General features: G+C 46.8%; 1 protein-coding gene across 3 annotated transcripts in view; it reads right to left on the bottom strand.

Annotated features, from left to right (window-relative positions):
* The window catches only part of ARHGEF4 (Rho guanine nucleotide exchange factor 4), a 218,481-nt gene that overhangs the window by 12,862 nt on the left and 184,724 nt on the right, over window positions 1-20,895 (bottom strand). For all 3 annotated transcript variants that reach the window (XM_017517522.2, XM_037734572.1, XM_017517523.2), the window contains one exon: window positions 5,936-6,075. In XM_017517522.2, coding sequence (XP_017373011.2) covers window positions 5,936-6,075 — 140 coding nt within the window. The remainder of the gene's footprint in view (window positions 1-5,935; window positions 6,076-20,895) is intronic.

The following is a 20,895-nucleotide window of genomic DNA, read 5'->3' on the forward strand; positions in this document are numbered from 1 at the left end:
GTGAGTGCACCCTGACTGTCACCATCCTGTTGAAGACTATAAAGCAGAGTGGATGCCACGTGCGTCTGCATGTGTGTACACAAGGGTACCTGTGTGTGCATGTGCGTGGGTACCTCTGTGTAAGGGGATACCTGTGTGCACACATCTGTGTGTAGGGTTTCCATGCGAGTGTGTACACATGTGGGTGCCCGTGTGTGTGTGTGTGCAGAGGAGGGTCAGGGATGTGTCCAGAGAGGCTGTGTGCCTCCCTCACATCTGAAGGTTCAGCCTGGGCCCATCTGTCTGGGGTACTGCTCATGCCCAGTTCTTTAGAAAACTCCAGTCTCAAGGTTTGCTCCCCCAAGCTCTCAGGAGAATTGGAGGGATCAGAAGACGTCTAAGGTCTCGCTGGCACCCCTACATCCCAGCACTCCTCTGGTAAGATGGTGACGTGCCCTCTCTTGGGGTGTGGCTCGGAACCCCTGATGTGTGGATGCTTCACTGTGCACCTGTGGCCTCTCAAAAGCAGGCCACACAGGAGGGTACATGTCCTCATGGTCCTGGGCACAGTGGGTTGGTGAGCTTGATGGCCAGCGCAGGCACTGAGTGCTGGAGGGTGTACAGCACCCTGCTCGGCCTCTGGGCCAGGCCCTGGTTGGTTCTTCAGCCCCGGATGGGTCCTGGACACATCCTCTGCCCCATGCACAGCAAGGCACCCTGGGGAGGGCTGAAGGTGGCTGAAGCACCTCTGGCTGAGGACTAAGCGGGGTGTTTCTCCCTGCCCAGGGGTCCCCAGCCTGTATATCCCAGAGAGCTGGCTTTATGGCAGGAACGGCAGTGCTAACAGCTTTCCAATGTGAGTTTCATGACCGAAAACGTAAGAGAAAAGCTTGAAGGCAGACAGGGTGTGGTGGCTCACACCTGTAATCCCAGCACCTTGTGAGGCCAAGGCAGGCAGATCGCCTGAGCTCGGGAGTTCGAGACTAGCCTGGGTTTCACTACGAAACCCCATCTCTACAAAAGATACAAACATTAGCCAGGAGTGGTGGCGGGTGCCTTAGTCCCAGCTACGAGGAAAGCTGAGGTGCGAGGATGACTTGAGCCTGGGAGGTGGAGGCTGCAATGAGCCGAGATTGCGCCTCTGCACTCTATCCAGCCTGGGTGATAGAGTGAGACCCTGTCTCAAAAAAAGAAAAAAGAAAAGAAACCTTGAAGGCAAACGCCTAGGCCCTTGAGGGGTTGGACAGATGGCTTCCACCAGGGAGGGGAGTAGGCAGCTAGGCTGGTGACAGGACTGATGTAGGAGCAGAAGGGAGACAGAGGTGTCTGGGGCAGATGATGGCTGAGCCCCCCCAGTGCTGTGGCCTTGGGAGGATAAAGGGAAGAGGAAACCCACAGGGAGCTGGCCATCAGGTGACCTGGCAGCCCTGCGCGGAAGTGGCAATAGTGGTGCCAAGGGACTGTGAGCTGCTCCTGCCCTGTCTCTTGGAGCCCCTAAGCCCAGCTTGTTGTCCAGCCTAGTAAGGAGGAATACCAGGTGTCTGGGGCACTGCTAGGCATCAGACTCCTCCCCAGGGCTGAGGAGGGGGAACAAGAGCCAGATCAGGTCTGGGGAGGGATGTCCAGCCTCACAGGAACTCAGGGAAGACAGACTCCTGGAGCGAGTCACACGAACGCTGAGGGGTGGCCAACAGTTGGCCTCACGTCCTGTAGCATCCTCGGGGTATCTCACGGAGAATGCCAGCGGGGCAAGGGTAGCGAGATTGCTTTCTATTTTGGTTGACACCGGCTGGTCGGCAGGACTGTCAGCTCCCCACTCAGGGGCTGGCCCAATTACTGCTGGCACAGCCTAGTTGGGATGACAAGTTCTATGGCTACATGTTCTGCAGCAGGGAGACCAGAGTGGCACTACACACAGGCACGAGGAGGGGACCCCGAAACCCCAAGGCCCTCAGAGCCTTGCGGGGAATGGACAGAGTTAAGGGGGAGGGGAAGCTCTGGCTGTGACCTCACGTCCTGCAGGGCATCTGTTCCCAGTCCCACCTGGCTCTTGTTTCCCCTCCTCAGCCCCAGGGAGGAGCCTGATGCCTGTCAGTGCCCCAGACACCTGGTGCTCAGCCTCACTAGGCTGGAGAACAAGCTGGGCTGGGGCGCTCCATGAGACAGGGCAGGGGCAGCTCACAGAATGCTGCAAGACACGAGCCGGGGACAGGCTGCCGTCCACAGGTGCCAATGGGCAGTGGGAGACCCCAGACCTCCCCAGCAGCAGCCAGGCCATCCTCTCCCCTGGTTACATTATGGCTTGCACTGGCAGCACCGCCCACATGGTGGGGCGGGGCTGAGTGGTCACTCTCACCAACAGGCGCTTCTGGCTTTAGCTTCAGAAAAAGTCCAGGGGGCTTAGGGTGGCCTTGGGCCTGACTGCAGGGGGACAGCACAGCCCAAGAGGGCCAAGGGGGGACGGCGAGGAACTGGGCAGACAGGCCCAGGCCTGGGCTATGGCCTTGGAGGTGGGCCCTGGAGGGGCAGTGCTGGAAGAAGAGAGGACACTCCTGGGCACTGAAGACAGCATCTGCATTCCTTAATTTGTCTGGCAGGGACTGGACACTCACGCGGGGCAGAGCACGGGTAACACAAAGAATGCAGAAGGAACGAGACATTGCGCCTCTTTGCACATTCCGCAGGGCCGTATGGAAAAATGCAGGGGGCACAGGGACAGAGCCTGCAGGCAGCCCTCTGCAGGCAGGACCATGGCTCTGCAGGGCTGCATCCTAGGGCCTGCTCCCTCCCTGACACAAGTACTCAGTACACACGTGTTGCATATATGCAACACACCCACACCCTTTATGTACAGCACGGGCACACACATCTGTGTCCAGGAATAAAACTCACTCGTCATGTACCTGGAATGCAAACTGCCTGGCTGCTCTCCCCTAAGTCGGCCGCTCTCTAGGCTAGAGGGTTTGCATTTGTTCTACTTGGCAAACTGTAAAGTGGTTTCCGCTTTCAAAGAAGGCATCTGGCTAAATCGTGACCCTTTCTTGTTCGTGCTAATGTCAAACAGCTTAGATATTCCTTGGCTAGAGCATCTTAGAATGAACACCTTGTCAAGGAACTGAGTCCCAAAAGATAAGAAAGGGTCACAATTCACCCACACATGTTCTTAGAAAATAGAAATGAATATGTGATTTTAGGGCAAGCCAAATATTATTGAGTGAGGGCTTTTCTGTGACACCTGCTGCTTTGCTCATTTCAGGTATGAAAGTCACACTGACCCCCAGCAAAGCTTCTGGCTGAGCCCCTGGGAGTGCTGCCCTGAAGGCCCAGAACTAGCGGCACAATTACCTCTTATCTTTTCTGTTTCCGATAAGTGAGTCCATTTAATGCTTCTGCCGGCTCCTAACAGGCAGGTACCACCTTTCCTGAGTCTGCAGTGCAAGCTGGGCACAGCGAGGGCTCTGGTGCCACCTCCGCCCACAAAACACAGAGACCGCCTGCGCTTGCCGCTGCGCGGTGCTGGACCCAGCGAGGCCTTTAAGCCCGGGTCTGCCCTTCTTACTGCCTCTCTCAGGATGGCCTTCTACATCAGGATCTCGAAGCACTGGTGGCCTTCATGAGGCAGGTGGGTGCCGTCCGGGACAGCAGCCAGTCTCCCCAGCGCCAGCTTGCGGCATCACTGGAGATGGGCTCCCTCTGCCTGACTTCCTGCTCTCTTCTGTGATGTGCGTGTCCTTCTCCCTGGGGACACGCTCCCTGAACGTAAGGCATACCAGCAACACCCGTGTGCTCAGTAACCTCCAATGCCAGGAGAGACCTCTGAACCAAACAGGAGTCAGACCCTTGAGGCAGCCCAGACAGGCGCTCACACAGCAGGAGTCAGACCCTCGAGGCGGCCCAGACAGGCACTCACACAGCAGGAGTCAGACCCTCGAGGCGGCCCAGACAGGTGCTCACACATCCAGATCTACATTGCCTGCCTTCCCTCATGAAGACGACAGAGGCGCGTTTCGTTTTTTCCAGAGAATTCCTGGCTCTTGGTCTTCCTCGGCCAAAGCATCTTAGAATGAACAACTTGTTAAGAAACTCAGAGTCCGAAAAGATACCTCCTCACCAGCAGCAAGATGTGACAGTCCATAATTTCACTCTCAGGTAGGAGACACACAACTATGAAACGCAGACCCAAGGTCAATGTAGCCATAAGCCAGTCATGGAGCCTCCACCTCTCCAGAGTCCCTGAGGGCTTTGGTGGCAATGATCATCTTCGTGCTTGGAGACGAACTGGGCGCCCACCTGTGCTGGGTGTGTTCAGTCAGTTGCCATCAGCCCTGCACGGCCTCATGCCATCCGGTGTCACAGCCACGTGAACCAACTCAAATGGTCACTGCCCACTGCTCCAGGCCCCACATCCGACAGACCCCCTTGGGGTCCTCTTGCTGGGACTGAGCCCCAAGGTGGAGGAGACAGTCTTGGTCTTCTAAAAACAACCACAACTATTACCCATGAATTCAATTCTGCTTCAGGTGACATGACTTCAGAATACCTTCTATCCCAAATAGCTTATGAGAGGCACTTAAAGAGAAAGGTTTTTTATGTTGTTGTTGCAAAAGCTTATTTGCATGTTTATTCTTTATGCATCATGGATTTTGACTAGTGCATTATTTAATGATCCTTTTGTTTATTTATTTTTGAGATGAATGCCATTCTGTCACCCAGGCTGGAGTGCAGTGGCATGATCTTGGCTCACTGCAACCTCCACCTCCCGGGTTCAAGCGATTCTCCTGGCTTAGCCTCCCAAGTAGCTGGGATTACAGGTGCCCACCACCACGCTAATCTTTATATTTTTAGTAGAGATGGGGTTTCACCATGTTGGCCAGGCTGGTCTCAAACTCCTGACCTCAGGTGATCCACCCCCCCTAGCCTTCCAAAGTGCTGGGATTGCAGATGTGAGCCACCGCACCCAGCCTTAAAGACCGTTTTAAATCGTCATCTAGAGCTGGGCCTCTAGGTGGAGTTCATGGGCCTCTGACTCCACTCCTCTGTCCAGTGGGTAATGAGGGCGCCACCCTCCTCACTGGCTTCTGAGAAGCTTCCCAGCTCATTCATTCACAGAAAAGCCTAACTCTTCCAAAACTGATCCCTTCTTAAGGAAAAACCTGAGTGCTCTAAGATCCCGGGTTGTCAGAGTCCAGTTTTAATGAAGCAGAAACACACCAGTACCTTCTGGCTGGAGAACATGGCGTTTGCTATGGGCATGTGCTTGTGCTGGTCATCTGGTTACACTTCCATGACGTTCAACAACCCCCTCTAGTTAAGTAAAAGAGGCTGGGAAAGTAAGGGGGTGAGTGAGAAAGAGAGGGGCGTCAAAGCATCACGATTCCTCTCTCATGGGGAATGGGAAGGGAGAACTCGGATGGGAACCCGTTTTGCCTGGATGAGGATTCTCACGGATTTCTTCTGCTTCAGTAGGAAGAGCAAAAAACACAGCAACTCGCACACAGCTGTCATGGCAACAGCGATACTTCTGAATTCCTGGTGTCAACGGGAGATAAAATACTTTTCCCTCGCCTTGTCCCCAGCCTGCCCAGATGGCTGGTTGGAGGGTCAAGGGCTGAAGTAACTTGAGAAGCCCTGGCCTCCCTTCTACTAAGTAGAGCTCCTCCCCTGAGATGGCGCTTGGCAGCTGCTCACTAGGACAACCCCATGAGGCAGACCAGCATGCCCACATTGCATCTGCTCTGTGGGCCCCAGCAGGTGTTGGACAGACCCTGCTCTTGACACCAAATCCCAAAATGAGGACCACAGGCTGAAACTGCTGAATGCGGCCAGCACCACCAGCATCTGCATGGAACATGGACTGCGGGCATCTGGCCCACATGAGTGTGCTGGAGTCCCCTGACAGTCGGGGCCACATCTGCCCAGCCTGTCCCTCCCTCTGCCCACGCAGCCCTGACCCTACCTCATTGATAGCCAGCTGCTCACCACCCCCTCCAGAGTGGCTGTAGTGGTGGCTGGAGCCGTGCAGGTCATCATACAGGTCCTCCTCGCTCCCCACTTCATCAGCGCGGACAGCTGTGTCCAGAGCTCCATCAGGCATGGCTGGAAGGAGAGACAGCAGCTGGGCAAAGGCAATGGGTTCAGGACAAATGCTCCTTCTGCAGGGGGAGGGTGCAGGTTGCAGGGCTAGGTTCTCAAACCATCCTTGCCGCAAACATGTGGCCTGGGTGAAAGAATGCATCATCCCCGTCTACAGCAACTCGGCTTACAAGGAAACACAAGTATTCACCGTCACACAGCTCAAGAGCCCCTTAGGTTGTATTCAATAACAAATCATTTTCCAGTGTGTAGGCTATGGTATTAGGCCCTTAGGAAAAATGTTAACATTTTGTTATGCAATATATATGTGTGTATTCAAAGAAAATATACAGTTACATACATACAAATATGGTTTGAAATTTAATATAATCAACAGTCCTGGTACTCATCACTCTGCTTAAGAAAAACACCAGAAACTTTACCTTCCACATCCTGTATACCCCGCTTTAGTCCCATTTCCATCCCCCTCCTGTAGAGATATCCAAGAGTTAGAACTTTTAATGAGTCATTCCCATGCCTTTGTCTTAGCATTTAGTTCTGTCAGTTACACCAGGTTTTGACCTTGTCTAAAAGGAGCCAGCAAATCCACTCTTCTCTGGCTGGTTTTCTTTACTCAACTGTGTGTGTAGCTGTGATTATTTCATTTTCACTGCTGTACAGTCTTGTGTTGTATGATCTTTCACATTTTGTACAAGTCTTTCACAGATACCTCTGTCACTCAGATGTGCCACAACTATCTCCTCCCAGTTTGTGGCTTGTTATTATTATTATCATATAATATTATATAATAATAACCAGGCTGGAGTGCAATGGCACGATCTTGGCTCACTGCGACCTCTGCCTCCCGGGTTCAAGTGATTCTCCTGCTTCAGCCACCTGAGTAGCTGGGATTACAGGTGCATGCCACCATGCCTGGCTAATTTTTTGTATCTTTAGTAGAGACAGGTTTGACCATGTTGGTCAGGCTGGTCTTGAACTCCTGATCTTATGATCCACCCACCTCAGCCCCCCAAAGTGCTGGGATCACAGGCGTGAGCCACCATGCCCAGCTGTGGCTTGTTATTATTTTTAAGGTGCCTTTTGATGAACAGAAGTCCTTAATTTTAATATAGACAAATCTGTCAATCTAGTCCTATTTGGTGTATGTTTTCTGTGTCTAGGAAATTCTTTCCAGCCTCAGAGTCATAAAGTCTTCTCTGTTATCCTTTAATGTTTTATAGCTTTTCTTTTGACATGTATGCTGTTAATCCACCTGGAAATGATTTTTGTGTATGGAGTGAGGTTGGAATCCAATTTCTTTCTTCTCTAAGGATAATCAGTGGTCTCAGGACCATTCATGAAACGGGAAGTCCTTTCCATGGACCTACAATGTCTTCTCTGTCCTTGAGTTGAGTTTCTATATAGCTGGGTCTGCATCTGGACTCTCTTTTTGCAAGAGGCAGAATAATGGTCTCCAAAAGATGAAAAGATGGCATCGCCAGAGCCTGTGAATATGTTATGTTACGTGAGGAATTAAAGGGGAATTAAGGTTGCAGATGGAACCAGGGCTGCTAACCAGCTGACCTCAAAATGGGAAGATTATCTTGGATTATCCACATGGGCCCAACAAAAGTGAAAATATGAACTTTGAAGACTCACTTCAAGCATTCCTCCTCTGTGTGAGACCCATCCATGCCTCTGTCTTACCCTCAGAAAGCGTGAACAGACAACTCTCACAGCAGGAAACACATCCTGTACGCATGTTGGCCTGATTCCCCACAACTAGACACTGAGCTCCTTGAAGGCAGGAGTCATGCCTTACTCATTAATCTCAACATTTAGGAAATGTTAAGTAAATAAATGAGTAAACCGACGGAAGAAACAGATAAATGGTGACGAAACAGATGAAGAGACCAATGGAAGAATGAACACTTGAACAGATGGAAGCTGGGAGGATGACTGGGGTGGCAAATGGCAAGTTTCTCAAAGGTGGAGCCCAAAGGCCTGGCAGAGCCAATGTCAGGAACACAGTTAAAGCTCCACATGTGCCCCCAGAACTGACCTGGGAAACCCCCTGGGATATGGTTTGGATTTGTGTCCCTGCCCAAATCTCATGTTGAATTAAAGGTGGCGGGAGGTGATTGGATCATGGGGGCAGATATCCCCCCCTGCTCTTCTCATGATAGTGAATGAGTTCTCATGAGATCTGATTGTTTAAAACTGTGTGGCACTTCTCTCTTTGCTCACGCTCTCTCCTGCTGTCATGTGGAGAAGGTGCTTTCTTCCCCTTCCCCTTTCGCCATGACTGTAAGTTTCCTGAGGCTTCCACGTCTTGCTTCCTGTGATGCCTGTGGAACTGTGAGCCAATTAAACCTCTTTGCTTCATAAATTGCCTAGTCTCAGGTGTTTTTTATAGCACTGTGAGAATGGACTAATACACTCTGTCTCCCACTTGTGGGCAGTGGCCTAAGCCCAGCTTGTGAGAAGGAGCTAAGTGCCTGCTCCTAACCTTGTACATAGCCACAAGTCCCTAGGAACACTCATGATCTTTATTTCATTTGTGTTTAAAAACTTTTATTATGGAAAGTTTCAAAAGTGCAAAAAAGGAAAGAAAATAGCATAAGGAATCTTGTATATTCATTGTCCAGCTTCAACAGTCTCAACATGTGGCCTCTTTTGTTTCATCTAATTCCCCTCCCCACTGGACGGTTTTTAGGGAAAATCCAAGACAATATAATTTCATCGGTGAACACCACAACCTAAGTTTCTGAAACAAGGATCCCATCTTTCTTTCTTTAAAAAACATACCATAATATACATCTAAAACAAACTGCAATCCATCCAAAGTTGTCAAATTGCCATACCTTTTCCCCTAGGGCCTTAAAACAGGTTTTATTTTGAAATGGTTGTAGAGTCACAGTGCACATCACTATAGTACAGAGGGCACTGTGCACTCTCCACCCAGTTTCCATACATAGTCTAGCTTTCACAAGTCCAGTGTGATCTCACAGCCAAGAACCTGACATTTGTGCAATGTGTGTGCATAGGTGTACGGCACTGTATCACCAATGCACGTCTGCACAGCCACAAGCAACCTGAGTGCAGGCTTTTGACATTGGCCTTTTCACTCAGCCAAATGCCCTGCACTCTATCCCAGCTGCTATGTGTATTAACACTTCAGTCCTTTTCACTGTTGAGTCATATTCCACGGCATTCCATGCCCCTGTTGGTTTAACTATTCACCTGTTTAAGGATATGTGGGTTGTTTCCAACTATTGTCTATTATGAATACGGCTGCTATGATCATTCATGAGCAGGGGTTTGTGTGAACATGAGTTTTTATTTCTCTGATATAAATACCCAGGAGTGCAATTACCGGGTCAGATGGTAACAGACGATTTAGTTTTGAAGAAACTGCCAAACTATTTTCCAGAGTGGCTGTGCCATTTTACGTTCCTATTACTCTCAATGTCTAAGAGTTCTAGTTTCTCTGAATCTTCAGCAGAGAAACTAGAATCTTCAGCAGAGAAACTAGAATCTTCAGCATTTGGTATTGTCACTATTTTATATTTTAGGCATTCTAATAGGTGTGTAGTGAGATCTCATCATGGTGTCAATTTTCATTTCCTGAAAGGCTGACGATGTTGAATATCTTTTCATGTGCTTACTTGCCATATATCCTCTTTGGTGAAATATCACTTTGTCTTTTGCCTATTTTTTTTAAGAGGTGGGGTCTTGCTTTGTTGCCTAGACTGGAGTGCCGTGGCATGATCCTGGCTCACTGCAGCCTCAAACTCCTGGGCTCAAGGGATCCTCTCACCTCAACCTCCTGAGTAGCGGGCACTACAGTTGTACACCACCACACTCAGCTAATTTTCTGAAGAAACTTTCGTAGAGACAGTGTCTCACTATGTTGCCTAGGCTAGTCTTGAGCTCCTGGCTTCAAGTGATCCTCCTGCCTCAGCCTGCCAAAGTGCTGAGATTGCCAGGTGTAAACCACCACGCCTTGCCCACTTTTGCCTCTTTTCTAATTGGCGTTGTAATGTTGAACTTTGAAAGTTTTTTTTTTTTTTTTTGAGGCAGGGTCTCACCACGTTGCCCAGGCTGGTCCTGAGCTCCTGGGCAGTGATCCTTCACCTCCTGGGAGTGATCCTTCCACCTCAGTTCCAAAGTAGCTGTGATCACAGGCTCGTGCCAACACATCTGGCTCTGGGAGTTCTTTATATATTCTAGATATGAGTTATTTGTCAGATATGAGGTTTGCGAGTATTTTCTCTCCATCTATAGCTTATCTTTTTATTGCCTTAACAAGGGTTTCATAGTGCAAAGGTTTGAAATTGTTACAATGTTCAATTTCTTAACTTTTCCTTTTATGAGTCATGCTTTTGGTGTCATGTTTAAGAACTCTTCGCCAAATCCTGGTTCTCAAGGATTTTCTCTTAACATTTTCTTCTAAAAGTTTTACATGGAAATCTATCATTCAGTTTGTGTGTGTGTGTGCATTTTTTTTTTTTTTTTGTATAATGTGTGAGGCTTAGGTCAAGTTCATTTTCATCACCTATGGATAGTCTACTGGTCTTATTTCTGGCGTCATTTGTGAAAAGAATATCTTTTTTCCACTGAATTGCTTTTGTTAACTTTTTAAAAAGTCAAAAGTTTTGATGAGCAAAGTAAGAACACTACCACCTCTATTGCAGAAATAAAAATGATTATAAAAGAATACGATGAACTGTTGTACACTAACAAATTAAATAAAACTAGATAAAATGGAAAATTTCTAGAAACACACAATCTACCAAAACAGATTCAAGATGAAATAGGAAATCAGAATAGATCTATAATTAGTAGCAAAATTGAAGAGTAATCAAAAAACCTTCAAATAAAGAAAAGCCCAGGACCAGATGGCTTCTACCATCTGGTAGTGAATTCTACCAAATATTTTAAGTATAATCAACACCAATTATTCTCAATTCTTCCAAAAAAATTGAAGAGGAAGGAATACTTCCCAACTCATTCTATAACATCAGTATTGCTTTGGTAATAAACCCAGACAAAGAAACTACAATAAAACTACAGACTAATATCCCTTATGAATATAGATGCAAAATTCCTTGACAAAATACTAGCAAATGGAATTCAATTGCATATTGAAAGGATAACATATGAGGACCAAATGGAATTGATTTCTGGAATGCAAGGATGGTTCAACATAAGAGAACAAATCAACATAATACACTAAATTAACAGAATAAAGGAAAACTACACAATTATCTCAATCTATGCAGAAAAAGCATTGACAAAGTTTTTATGATTAAAAAATTTAATAAACTAGAAATAGAAGAAAAAGTCCTTAATGTGATAAAGGCCACATATGAAAATCTCACAGCTAACATCATACTCAATGATAGAAGAGTGAAAGTTATATCCTTAAGATGAAGAACAAGACAGGGGTGCCTGTTTTCTCCACTTCTATTCAACATAGTACTGTAAGTCCTGGTGAGAGCAAACAGTTAAGAAAAAGAAATAGGCTGGGCACAGTGGTTCACACCTGTAATCCCAGCACTTTGGGAGGCCAAAGCTGGTGGATCACGAGGTCAAGAGATTGAGACCATCCTGGCCAACACGGTGAAACCCCATATCTACTAAAAATACAAAGAAATAAGCCAGGCGTGGTGGCACGCACCTGTCCCAGCTACTCGGGAGGCTGAGGCAGAAGAATCACTTGAACCCAGGAGATGGAGGTTGCAGTGAGCCGAGATTGTGCCACTACACTCCAGCCTGGTGACAGAGCAAGACTCCGTCTCAAAGAAAAAAAAAAGAAAAATAAAGGACATCCACATTGAAAAGGAAAAATAAAATGATCTCTGTTTGCAGATGACATCGTCTTATATGTAGAAAACCTTAAAGAATCCATAATAAAATTGTTAAAGCTAATAAAATTCAGTCAAACTACCAAATATAAATTAACACACAAAAATTAGTTTTATTTCTGTGCATTTGCAATGAGTAATCTGAAAAGGAAACTTTTAAAAATTTCATTACAGTTGCACTAAAAAGAATAAAATACTTAGGAATAAACAACCCAGGAGGCCAAAGATATGTAGACTAAAAGCTACAAAACATTGATGAAAAAAATGAAAGAAAATATAAAAAAAAAAATACATCCCATGTTCATAAATTGAAAGTCATAATATTTTTAAGATGATACTACCACCTAACACAATCTACATATTCAATACATTCCTATAAAAATCCAATGGCATTTTGTTTTTTGAGATGGAATTTCGCTCTTATTGCCCAGGCTGGAGTGCAATGACATGATCTTGGCTCACTGCAACCTACACCTTCTGGGTTCAAGCGATTCTCTTGCCTCAGCCTCCTGAGTAGGTGGAATTACAGGTGCCTGTCACAATGCCCAGCTAATTTTGTATTTTTAGTAGAGACAGGGTTTCTCCATGTTGGTCAGGCTGGTCTCGAACTCCTGACCTTAGGTGATCCATCCTCCTCGGCCTCCCAAAGTGCTGGGATTACCAGCCGTGCCTGGCCTCAATGGCAATTTTTACATACATAGAAAAATTCATCATTAAAATTCATATGGGGATCCTGACTAGCCAAAATTATTTTGTAAAAAACAAAATTGGAGGACCCACATTTCCTGATTTTAAAACTTACTGCAAAGTCACAATAATCAAATAATGTGGAAATGGCATAATGATAGATATATAGATCAATGGAACTGAATAGAGGACCCAGAAATAAACTCTCCCATATGTAGTTAATTGATTTTTGACAAAGGTGCTAAGACTGTGGGGGAAAAAACAGTCTTTACAGTGAATGGTGTTGGGAAGCTGGATACCCAAATGCAAAATAATGAAGTTAGAACCTTACCTAACACATATAAAAATTAACTCAAAATGGATGAAGGCCTAAATATAAGAGTTAAAACTATAAGACTCTTAGAAGAAAACAGGGGAAAGCTTTACAGCAGTTAATCTGGAAATAATTTCTTGGATATAAGACCAAAAACACAGGCAACAAAGGAAAAAAAGAGATATATTGAACTTATCAAAGTTTAAATCTTTTGTGCATTAAAGGGCAGTATCAAGAGAGAAAAGACCACCCATGGAATGGGAGAAAATATCTGCAAATCATATATCTGATAAGGGGATAACATCCAGAATATATTTTTGAAAAACTCCTACAACTCGAAAAACAAAACAAACAAAAAACTGAAAAAACAGCCCAACTCAAAACAGCAAAAATCTTGAATAGACATTTCTCCGAAGGAGATATACAAACGGTCAACAGCATATAAATGAGGACATAAGACATCACTAATTATTAGGGAAATGCAAATAAAAATCACAGCAGTATGCCACTTCGTCCTTAGTATGGTCATCATAAAAACTACAAATAACAAAATACAGAAATAACAATGGCATGTGGGTTATACCAAGATTGTTTGAACAGCTAGTTGGCTGTCCTGGTTTGGCACTATTTCTGGATTCTCTATTCTGTCCCATCAATCAATGTGTTCATCCTCCTCTCATAGCAAATGGTCTTGTTTTCTGTGGGTATACAATAATTCTTGAAGTTTGGTAGAGTGGTTTCTCTTACTTAGCTCCTCTTTTTCAGAAATGTTTTGGCTATTCTTGTTTCTTTGCCTTTCCATGTAAATTTTAGAATAATCTTGTCTATAGCTAGAAAAAATCCTGCTGGGATTTTGACAGGAATTGCATTAAACCTATGTATCAACTTGGAGACAACTGAAATCTTTACCTTCTTGAGCCCTCCTATCCATGAACACAGGATCTCTCTCCATATTTAGATCCTCTTGGATTTCTTACAATCCTCCATTATTTTAAAGCAAGTACCAGACATCATGTAATTTGATCTGTAAATAGCATAGCATATGTCTTAAAAGGTAAGGCATCTCTGTCCCTCTCTGTCTTGCTGCTACACTTTCTTTTCTGGGGTATTTTAAAAATAATGGTCTCTCTAGGGGAATAAGACAGATTTATTGTGGGAGTCACTACTTTTCTTGGCTTTTTACTAGTCCCAGTTGGGGTCTCAGCAGTTCACAAAATGATTGCTCATCTAGCAAAGTTGCAGCCTGGAAGAAAAGAAAAGCAAGTTTCAACATGAGTCTCCCAGTACTTTTACTCAACATTTTACATGCCAGTTCCCAACACAGGGTGTGGGGCTGAGGAGGTGTTTCCTGAGGGTTTCACAAATGCATGAACAAAGGGATGAGCAGGCGCCTGTGAGAGAGGGAGTGAAGGTGAAGGTGACGGTGGGGCGGGGGGGAAGGACTCCAGGGCTGAAGCTAGGAGATCCAGGCTCTGTGCAGACAGCCAGTGGCAGAGCCAGTCACTTGTCTGCTCAGACTGGGCTCAAACTCTTGTAGAAAGCAAGGCTGCTGAGGGTCTCACACAGCTAACTCGTAGGATGAGACCATGTGCCCTATGGTGTCTGCAGGTGAATCAATGAACAAAAACAACACAGCCTGGCAACACAAAGGCCAGTCTTTATTTTGGATTTTAAATGTTTATATAGGAAGACAAGTCAGCGGTCTCTGATCCATTCTGAAATTCCAACAGTGTTTAGACAGCAGAGCAGCTGAGAACTCTAGATTCTAGACAGATGTTCAGTGAGGGCACCTTTGCCTCTGATGAACAGCAGCCAAACAATCCCCTGCTTCCCCTTACAAGGGAAGGCAGGTAGCTCTGCCCACCCAGGGAGAGAGGTGGAGGAATGTCCTCCATATGTATGCATGTTTCCTGTGCTGACCTACTGCCCTGGAAGTCAGTGGTTCTCAAAGTGTGGTCCCCAGACCAGCAGCAGCAATTAGGGAACTTGTTACAGATGCAAATTCTTTTTTTTTTTTTTTGGAATATATGTTTTATTGCATTTTAGGTTTTGGGGTACATGTGAAGAACATGCAAGGTTGTTGCATAGGTACATACACGGCAATGTGGTTTGCTGTCTTCCTCCCGATCACCTATATCTGACATTTCTCCCCATGGTATCCCTCCCCATCTCCCCACCCCCCGCTGTCCCTCCCCTAGTTCCCCCCAACAGACCCCAGTGTGTAGTGCTCCCCTCCCTATGTCCGTATGTCCTCAGTGTTCAACACCTCCCTATGAGTGAGAACATGCGGTGCTGGATTTTCTGTTCTTGTGTCAGTTTGCTGAGAATGGTGGTTTCCAGGTTCATCCATGTCCCTACAAAGGAGATGAACTCTTCGATTTTTATGGATGCATAGTATTCCATGGTGTATATGTGCCACATTTTCCCTGTCCAGTCTATCATCGATGGGCATTTGGGTTGGTTCCAGGTCTTTGCTATTGTAAACAGTGCTGCAATGAACATTCGTGTGCACGTGTCCTTATAGTAGAACGATTTATAATCCTTTGGATATATACCCAGTAATGAGATTGCTGGGTCAAATGGAATTTCTATTTCTAAGTCCTTGAGGAATTGCCACACTGTCTTCCACAATGATTGAACTAATTTACACTCCCACCAACAGTGTAAAAGTGTTCCTATTTTTCCACATCCTCTTCAGTAGAGATGCAAATTCTTGAGACCCCTCCCCAGACTCACTGAATCAGAAACTCTGGGGTGGGGCCCCCAGGTTGTGTCTGCATAGCCCTCTGAATGACCTCTCTAGTGCATGCTGAATTTTGAGATCCACTCCTGTCCATCAAGAGCCATTAACAAAGTGAGTACTAGCTTACTGAGCTCTGCTCCAGCAAAGGCAGGCAATGCAGTCTTTGACACGGCCTTGGGGCCCTTTGAGAAATTTCTCTAAAGAGCCTGGCACATGGTCTTGGAGTAGAAACAGGTATCCGGGCACGGGGGGCACTGGGCAGGGTGCAGGCAGCCTGGCTTTCATCCAGCACCAACCAGCCATGGGCTTCCAGTTTACTATATCTGTGCCTTGGTTGACTGCTTTCTGAATTCACTCAAATGTACTGATCCAGGGCCCACTGGGTGTGTGCCACATATACATGCGGGGTTCTGAAGATGCAATGTGACAAGGGTGATCAGAGTTCGGCAGGAGATACGGGAATTAAACAAATGATGTTGGGTAGTAATGCTGGGGAACCACAGGCACAGGAGACCCCAGCAGGCCCGGGAGATCCCGGAGGCACACACTGGGAGGTGGTAAGGTAGCGAAGGGGGTGAAGAGTGCTCCAGGCAAGAAGGACAGCATCCAGCCCCAGAAGCAAGAGGGTGGGGTTGCTCCAGGTCATGGAAGATCTGCAGAGTGGCTGGAGTAGAGAGAGAAGCGGGTAGAAGGGTCAGAGGTGCGGCTCCCAGGCAGGTCTGGCATGCGTGTGGTCCCTGCCCAGGCAGGGCGGGAGGTGCGGGCTCCCCGGTGGCTCTGAGGTGCAGGACTGGGATATGCTTCCTGACGTGACCCCACAGGGGCCTCTCACTTCATCCTTGTGACATGAACAAGGAAGGCAAAATCGTGTGTCCATTCTACAGATGAGGAAACCGGCCCAGAGAGAGAACATTGCTTTCCTCAAATCACACAGCTCACAGGAGCCAAATCTTGCAAGCCAGCCAGGTCCCTGGGCTGTCTGCACTGGACTGGGTTTATTTATGTTGCATGACTTTTGCAGGACGGTTCCTGTTGACAGTGAGTCCAACAGTTAATGCTGGAAAGGTGCCAGAGGAGGAGACAGCGAGCAGTGCCTGCTTACCGCTGGTAAGCTCTCAGCTGGAACCAGGCTGGGCACCCTGCACTGCACTCTGACAGCCAGGTCTGGAAGGTGGGAACCGCCCCAGGGATGGAGCGGGTGCCCCACACTGGGCCTGCCTCACCACCCCGGGTGCTCATGACTAGTCTCTCCTCCCTTGCTCCTGTTTGGCCCGGTGCCTTGGCTCATGGATTGGCATTTGCCCTCTGCTCTGTCTAAATCCTCTCCAGCTTTTGTTTGTTTTGAGATGGAGTCTTGCTCTGTTGCCCAGGCTGGAGTGCAGTGGCACAGTCTTGGCTCACTGCAACCTCCACCTCCCAGATTCACGTAATTCTCTTTGCATCAGCCTCCCAAGCAGCTGGGATTACAGGCATGCACCACCATGCCCAGCTAATTTTTGTATTTTTAGTAGAGATGGGGTTTCCCCATGTTCGCCAAGTTGGTCTTCAACTCCTGTTCTCAGGTGATCTGCCTACCTTGGCCTCCCAAAGCGCTGGGATTACAGGCATGAGCCACCAAACCCGGCCCAGCTTTTTTAAAAAAGCTGATTTTTGATAGACTTTTAAAGAACAGTTTTAGACTTACAGAACAAATGGTCACTCAGCACAGAGTTCCCAGGCACCCACAACGGGATGCCCCGACCATAAGGTCTCACGCTAGCGTAGCACATTTGTCACATGCACGGAACAACATGGACCCACTGATGGTCACTGATGTCCAGGTTTTGTTTAGATTTCCTCAGGTTCTCCCAAATGTCCTTTTTCTGTTTCAGGATCCAACACTACGTTTAGTCATCTCAGCTCCAGATTTGTAACTTTTAGGTTGTACAAAATGCTCACTGAAAACCTCAGCTTTGGAGAGCTTTCTCCCTTTGGCAGCAGAAACTCTGAGCCATCTACAGCCCCAAGCAGGAATGTCCTCCGCTGCGGAGACCTGCCTCTGGGCCCTCCTGGGAGCAACTGAACTTCTCTCAGCCTCCCTTGTCTCCCAGTTCTCTTCCTGGTGGGGGGAAAATAACCTCTTCTGAGAATATACGACCCTCCTGCTGCTGTGTGTATGATTCCAGCCTACCTGTTAGGCAGGGAACATTAGGTATGCTGCACAATACAGGCTCGGCAGCTCACACAGTGAGAGACGCTGAGGTCCCGCAGGCAACCTGCAGCCAGGGCAGGGGAAAAGTGCTCCCCTCTCTCAGTGCCCACCCCTCTCCACACCTCTCCTACCCCTGGGTCTCTAGCTCTTCTGCCTTCACAAGGAGAACCCCATTCCTGCCCCAACCGTCCCTCCCACGAGGGCCCCTGGCTATTTGGTGCTGTGGTGTCATCTCACTGAAGGTAAGGGGAGCCTTTACCCAAAAAAAGCAGTGACTCCTACAAGAAATCTGTTTCATTCTCCTTCAGGGAGACCACTGCTTTAAAAATACCAGCGAAGAAAGTGTGGCATAAAGAGAGAGACTTCATGTTTTAAGGCACACACTATGCTATTTACAGATCAAATTATGTGATATCTGAGACTTGCATGTGTATACCTACGTAACAGTCCTGCAAGATCTGCACATGTACCCCAGAACTTAAAGTATAATAATAATAAGTAAAATAATAGGGCATTGAAAGAAATAGAAGAGGATTTAACTATGGAGAGAGACTCTGTGTTCATGGATGGGAGGACTCCACAAGGGGAAGATTTCAGTTGCCTCCAAATGGATGCATAGGTTCAATGCAATTCCTATCAAAATCCCAGCAGGACTTGTTCTAACCTGAGAAATTAGCCAAAGGGCAGGTCTTCATGTACAAACCAGACTTTGTGGTCACGATTACTTCAAAAAGTAATTATAGAAAACATGGCTGCGTCAGGCTTTAGCTGTAAGTGAAGCATGATTTCTGACACATGGTAGTGTTATGTTAGGCACATGTGAAGTGCCAAGGATATTCCTCTAAATTTACATTGCTGCAAAATTCAGGTAAGGATTTTCATTTTTCACTGAAGAGAACCAGTCTGCAACTCAACATTTTAGGTCATAGACTTTGGAGTACAAACCCAGGGAATGTAATATATTTACCAAATTTTGAATTTTGGCAAATTAATACAACACTGTATATAATATAATGAAATTAGGTCACATATTCCTTTAATGTAAATTTTCGTCATTTTCACCCTGATGCTCTACAATAAAATAAAATCATGTTATGATTGACAATTTTCGCCACAAAATTACTTAAATACCAAATAAAACGCCATCATTCTTCGTGGTAGATTATACCTGACCTAGTTATTTTAAACAAATTAGGCAGGGCGCGGTGGCTCACACCTGTAATCCGAGCACTTTGGGAGGCAGAGACCAGCGGATGACTTGAGTTCAGGAGTTCCAGATCAGTCTGGCCAACATGCTGAAAGCTCGTCTTTACTAAAAACACAAAAATTAGATGGGTATGGTGGCATGTGCCACCCAGCTGCTTGAGAGGCCGAGGTGGGAGAATTGCTTTAACCCAGGAGGTGGAGGTTGCAGTGAGCCAAGCTCATGCCGCTGCACCCCAGCCTGGGCAACAGAGCAGGACTCTGTTTCTAAATAAATAAATAAATTAGACTTCTAAAATGGTACAATCTCCCCCCTGTGCTGTGCAAGCCACTTGAGGTAAATGCATCAGACATTCATGCAGGAGAAACTCTCACGTCTGAGCTTACAGGGGTTGGGCATGCCGATATCAGTTTCAGATTGAAGTAACCGCCCGAGCATCCTCAGACCTTCAGCACACCATATAGCCTTTTATGCTAGCTGGTCTCAAGATCCAGCGCACGCGCTAGCTGACCACTTTGTTGGTAGACCTGCACCTCTCTTCAGTTTGGATTGAAATTTATGCAGCCTTTCTTCAGCATATTATTTTAAAGAAATGCCTAATAGATAATTACACCTTTTAAGTACAAATACAAATGTATCTATTGCCAGGTTGGTGAGAGCCGGGCACCTTAGGTTGTGTCTACTCCTGACAACCATGCCTCTATCCACACTGCAGTGTGTCCTGTGCTTCCTCCTTTGAAGCTGGAAGTTCTTCTGTCTCAGCATGTGACATCTGAAGATGTTACAGTTGTCATTAGTCCCAGGTAGCTGCCGAGGTGAATCTTTTCATAGTGATTACGGGTCTTGAACCAGAATAGCTTTTCCTGGATCTTGAAGACGTGGTTTTTACATAAATCTCTCATCTTGTACGTGTAAAGAAAATATTGGTAGACTTTCTTTCCTCTGTACTCTCCACAGAGTCAACTGCTGAAAGTCCTAGCACACGGCCAGGTGCGGTGGCTCATGTCTGTAAATCCCAGCACTTTGGGAGGCTGAGGCAGGTGGATCACCTGAAGTCAGCAGTTTGAGACCAGTCTGGCCAACGTGGTGAAACCCCATCTCTACTAAAAATACAAAAACTAGCTGGGCATGGTGGCGTGTGCCTGTAATCCCAGCTACACAGCAGGCTGAGGCACAGAAATCAGTGGAACCCAGGAGGCGGAGGTTGCAGTGAGCCAAGATTGTACCACTACACTCCAGCCTGGGCAAAAGAGCAAGACTCTGTAACACACACACACACACACACACACACACACACACACACACCCCACACACAGTCCTGGCACAAATGCCTTGGTTCTTGCTATAGAAATATGTGATTTCACAGTGAAAGGCATCCCCACTCTGTGCTCAGAGCCCTGTGGGCTTGCAACTTCAGTATCTTCTGTCTGACACAGCCAGACTTGTTTACTTTTGGGTATTTGGACATTTCTGCACTGCAGTCATTGTAAAGACCTCCTATGGGTGGTCAAAGAAAGCTCTAGGCAATGAAGAGATACCTACCTCCTGCCACTCCAAGTGTCTCCTAGGCCCCTCTGCTGAAATGCCTGATATGCATCTCAAGGTTAATATGCCCCAAGGAGAACTCCTGACCACCCACCCAAACCTGCTCAGCCACAGGTGTCCTGATTTCAGCAGCAGACGACTGCATTCTTTCAGTGGCTCCTAACAAAAATCTTGGCAAGGATAATTCTGCTTATCTTTGACACCTGTCTTTCTCTCAGTTCACATCAATATTTATCATCAACTCTATCAGCTAGCCCCACCTTTACTTTATTATCCAGAATCCAACTGTTT

The sequence above is a fragment of the Cebus imitator genome, unplaced genomic scaffold, assembly GCF_001604975.1.
Source record: "Cebus imitator isolate Cc_AM_T3 unplaced genomic scaffold, Cebus_imitator-1.0 Scaffold635, whole genome shotgun sequence".
NCBI classification, from domain to species: domain Eukaryota; kingdom Metazoa; phylum Chordata; class Mammalia; order Primates; family Cebidae; genus Cebus; species Cebus imitator.